Raw genomic sequence first — 5,051 nt, forward strand, 5'->3', positions numbered from 1 at the left:
ACCATTTACTTTTCGCTGATGATTGCTTAATCTTTTCTAAAGCTACCATCACCCAAAGTAAAAATTTGTTGACCATCCTTGAAGACTATGGTAGCACTTCTGGAAAGATGATTAATTTCTTTAAATACAGTATTTTTTACACACCTCACATCCAAAACAACTTGGTAGGAACATAATAAACATTCTAAAAGAAAAAAAAAAGATTAGATGATAAATATTTAGGAGGCCCGTTATTCACCCACAAATCTAAAATAGCTTGCTTTGAGAATTTTCCTGAGAAAATGGAAGGGACACTTAAGGGTTGGAAAAGTGAGGCCATGTCTCCTCCTGGTAGAGGAGTAATGGAAAAAGTTGTGCTTGAGTCAGTCCCTGTGTACACTATGACTACCTTCATCCTTCCCAAAACAACTATTAAAATGGTCACTAGCATAATCAGAGATTTCTGGTGGGGGAAATTGGGTCCTAAAAAGGGGATATACATGGATGGATGGGATGGTCTATGTAAAAGTAAAGAAAAGGGGGGAAATGGCTTAAAGAAACTTGAAATTATGAACTTGTCGCTAATAGCTAATAATGGGTGGAGGCTCTTCCACCAACCTAACTCTATCTTCTCTAAAACTATGAAAGGGAGATACTTCCCAAATTCTAACCCTTTTCATGCCACCTGTAATGATGGCTCTTCCTGGGCATGGAAGGGTTTGCATAAAGTCCTTATGATCCTTAAGGGGTTTAGCATTTGACAAATTGGCAATGGTAATACGGTCCACATCTGGAAGGACAACTGAATTCCAGATGTTTATGGGAAACCAATCCAACTGGATAGTCTATGAGTTAATAATAATTACACTTTAGTTAAAGATTTAATAAACGATACTGGTTGGAACATGGTTGTGCTAACTCAATTGTTTGAGCGGAACATTATAACTAGAATCCTTTCTATCACACCTAATAAAAACTCTGAAGATATTTTGAGATGGACTGACCATCCTCAAGTTAATTTTTCCAGTAAATCACTTCATAATTTGCTTGATCAAAGAATGGAACAAGTTACTGATATATTAGCCATGAAAATCTGGGATCTCAACACTGTTCCCAGAATTAAATTTTTTGTGTGGAAAATGAAAAACAATATTTTTCCTTACAATGGTTACCTTGCTAGATATACTAAACATGTTAAACCTATCTGTACTATGTGCAATAACCACCCGGAAACTGGAGAGCACTCTCTAATGCAGTGTGATTTTACTCGTGTTGTTTAGGCCTATTATTCCTTAAATCTAAATACTGCTAGAAATGGTTTCACCAATTTGGCTGAGTGGTGCAATAGCTGTTTCACTAGGAACATTCCTCAAACTCAATGGGGTCCTTGGGCGACTGTTTGTGCTACGATGTGTTAGTTCATTTGGAAGGCGAGGTGCGACACTGTGTTCAAGAACTCCAAACCTTGCCCAAGATACACAGGAAAACATACTATTAGCCACCTGAATATGACTGTGGGGCTTCAACCTGAAGTGGTGAATGGAAATGCTGCCAGAAGCATTGAAATTGCTGATCAAAACCCTCCCACAACTGTCTCTTTTGCTTGTAAGTCTGCTTATAACTCTGTAACAGGGCTAACAGGAATTGGTGTTTGCATTATAGGTCCCAACGGAGAAATCATTGGTAGGAAAACCAGGAGAGACAGAACCCATGGAAGAGAAGAAGGGGACTTCCTAGCTGTGCATGAAGCTCTAGATTGGGCCTCATACCTCAACTGCAGGGTCCTAAAGCTGCTAGGAAGCAATCAAAACATCACTAGAGCACTTCAAGGTGGTAAAAGGAGAACCAGTTGGAGGACAAACTCTTTAGTTGATCAAATTATTTTGAAATTAAACTCCTTTGAAAATGTCTTTTGTACAACTTTTAAAGTTGGTGATTATCCTGACCTCCAAAGACTAGATATAGTTGGAGGAAGATCTCAAAGTACTCAACTGTGGGAGGCTCCATCACTCTATGTTATTTATCAGTAATTATCCTTTTTATCTAAAAAAAATTCCCAAAGGCCAAACCTCCAACAATTCCACAAAAAGGCCAACATTGAGATTTGTTATAGGGACGAAGAAGAAGTTTTTATTGGATTAGCTGATGTGGATCATTGGATAAATGTTTTTTTCCTCCCGTAAGATATTTTCTACTCTGGAGATCGAGTATGGCAAACAGAAATGGGCTCAAAAGGAACTTCAACCGTTGATCTAATTGTGAGAATAAAACTTAGTCGTTCATCTATTATTATATATAACATCATAAAACCATTTTCCCTACAATTAACTCCTTTGTTGATGGTGGTTTTTAGCTTAGGGTTAAAATCGTAAAACTATACATCTGACATGACGTCACTATGACCATTAGCACATTTATTGAATCAATCAGCATGCCTACGTAAGAATTACCGGGGTACCTTTTTTTTTACATGAGTCATGTTCCACGGCAAAACCCTTAATATTGACTAACATCATCCATGCCAAACCCTAATTCTCATGCTACCGCGCCAAGGCATGCCAACCATGCCAGCCACACCACTGTGCCAATGGAAAACCATGCCAGCCATATCTCCATGCCAACGCATGCCAACCATGCCAGCCGCACCACTGTGCCAATGGAAAACCATGTCAGCCACATCTCCGCGCCAAGGCATGCCAACCATGACAGCCACACCACTATGCCAATGAAAAACCATGCCAGCCACATCCTCGCGCCAAGGCATGCCAAGCATGCCAGCCGCACCACGGTGCCAATGGCAAACCATGCCAGCCACATCTTCGTGCCAAGGCATGCATACCATGCCAGACGCACCACGGTACCAATGTCAAACCATGCCAGCCACGTTTACCGCGCCAAGGCATGCCAGCCATGCTGGCCGCACCATGCGCCAATGACTTGCCAAACCCTTGGCCCTAGCCATGCTGGCCACACCATGCGCCAATGGCATGCCAAACCCCTGGCCCTAGCCATGCTAGACGCACCATGCACAAATGGCATGCCAAACCCTTGGCCCTACCAGTCCAAGCCGTCCAAACCCTTGGCCCTAGCCATGTCGGCCACACCATGCGCCAATGGCATGCCAAACCCCTGACCCTAGCCATGCTGGCCGCACCATGCTGCAATGGAATGCCAAACCTTTGGCCCTACAATACCAAGCCGTCCAAACCCTTGGCCCCACTATGCCAAGCCATCCGCACCATTCTGCCTTGGCCCCACTATGCCACGCCGTCCGCACCATTCTGCCTTGGCCCCACTATGCCAAGCCGTTCGCACCATTCTGCCTTGGCCCCACCATGCCAAGCCGTCCAAACCCTTGGCCCCACTATGCCAAGCCGTCCGCACCATTTGCCTTGGCCCAACCATGCCGACCTTCCCTATGCGGCTACCAAAACGAAGGCGTGCGACGATCAACGACCACCCTTCAATCCTAGATGCAAATCCTAGCCGTCCAAGGTCGCCAGACAACGCATGGTAACCTTTGGACCAAAATCCTAGTTTTGGACACACCAAACCGCGCCAAGGCATGCCATGCCACATGTGCCAATGGCATGCCAACCACCTTTCCGCGCCATACCATGCCGGCCTTCCTTATGCGGCTACCAAAACGAAGGCGTGCGACGATCAACAACCACCCTTCAATTTTTAGATGCAAATCCTAGTGTCCAAAGTCGCCAGACAACACATGGTAACCTTTGGCCCAAAACCCTAGTTTTGGCCACGCCAAACCGCGCCAAGGCATGCCAACCACCTTGTTGCGCCATACCATGCCGGCCTTCCCTATGCGGCTACCAAAATGAAGGCAAGCGACGATCAATGGCCAACCTTCAATCCTAGATGCAAATCCTAGCCGTCCAAGGTCGCCATACAACGCATGGTAACCTTTGGCCCAAAACCCTAATTTTGGCCACGTCAAACCGCGCCAAGGCATGCCATGCCACATGTGCCAATGGAATGCCAACCACCTTGTCGCGCCATACCATGTAGGCCTTCCCTATGCGGCTACCAAAACGAAGGCGTGCGACGATCATCGGTCACCCTTCAATCCTAGATGCAAATCCTAGCCGTCCAAGGTCGCCAGACAATGCATGGTAACCTTTGGCCCTCAAAACCCTAGTTTTCTCCACGCCAAACCGCGCCAAGGCATGCTATGCCCCATGTGCCAATGGCATGCCAACCACCTTACTGTGCCATACCATGCTGGCCTTCCCTATGTGTCTATCAAAACGAAGGCGTGCGGCGACGACCACCCTTCAATCCTAGATGCAAATCCTAGCCGTCCAAGGTCGCCAGACAATACATGGTAACCTTTGGCCCAAAACCCTAGTTTTGGCCACGCCAAACCGCGTCAAGGCATGCCATGCCACATGTGCCAATGGCATGCCAACCACCTTGCCGCGCCACGCCATACCGGCCTTCCCTATGCGGATGGAGGCCTGCACAAATCAACGTCCACTTTTTCATCTAAGATGCAGATCTTAGCCGTCCAAGGTTACCGGCTAACGCATGGAAACTTTTGGACCTAGTTTGGTCGCGCCTAAACAAAGCCAAAACCCTAACTTTTGGTCGCGCCTAAACCGAGCCATATTAAAGCCATACCGAGCATGTTTTCATGCCACTGGCTACCAAATGAAGGGTTGCGATAATCAACGGCTACCTTTCCTCTTAAGATGCAAAATCTCGACCGTCGAAGGTCACCGAGCCGGAAAGTCTCCCAAGCTCGACTTGCCAGACGAAAACAACGTGCTACATGTTTTCCACGAAAACACTCGAGACATCAACGCATGTCACAAACTGGGGGATGCTCATTGGGTATTGATTTGGCGGTTTACAGCGTGCGGCGTACACTACGCCCGTTATAAGAAAGTATCATAAGGATGAGGCGGTTAGTAAATACAGGGAGTAATGGTGAAACACTTTCTTTTATGGAACATCAATTCCAGGCGTTACCGGTTACCACCTCCTCCCATTTACTCACCCGTTTTCCATTTCTTAATGAGACCAGAGTATGTTTCACTTCGACTTGTATAAAT

General features: G+C 46.0%; 1 protein-coding gene across 1 annotated transcript; it reads left to right on the forward strand.

Annotated features, from left to right (window-relative positions):
- The first annotated feature begins 281 nt into the window (after positions 1-281).
- LOC113336637 (uncharacterized mitochondrial protein AtMg00310-like) lies at positions 282-740 on the forward strand. The gene has a single exon (XM_026582286.1). The coding sequence runs from the start codon at positions 282-284 to the stop codon at positions 738-740; it is 459 nt and encodes a 152-aa protein (XP_026438071.1).
- The last annotated feature ends 4,311 nt before the right edge of the window (positions 741-5,051 follow it).

The sequence above is a fragment of the Papaver somniferum genome, unplaced genomic scaffold (genome assembly GCF_003573695.1).
Source record: "Papaver somniferum cultivar HN1 unplaced genomic scaffold, ASM357369v1 unplaced-scaffold_154, whole genome shotgun sequence".
Taxonomy (NCBI): Eukaryota; Viridiplantae; Streptophyta; class Magnoliopsida; order Ranunculales; family Papaveraceae; genus Papaver; species Papaver somniferum.

Bases quoted from the DNA above. Each gene is read 5' to 3' on its own strand.
- LOC113336637 (XM_026582286.1), top strand. From the start codon at position 282: ATGGAAGGGACACTTAAGGGTTGGAAAAGTGAGGCCATGTCTCCTCCT.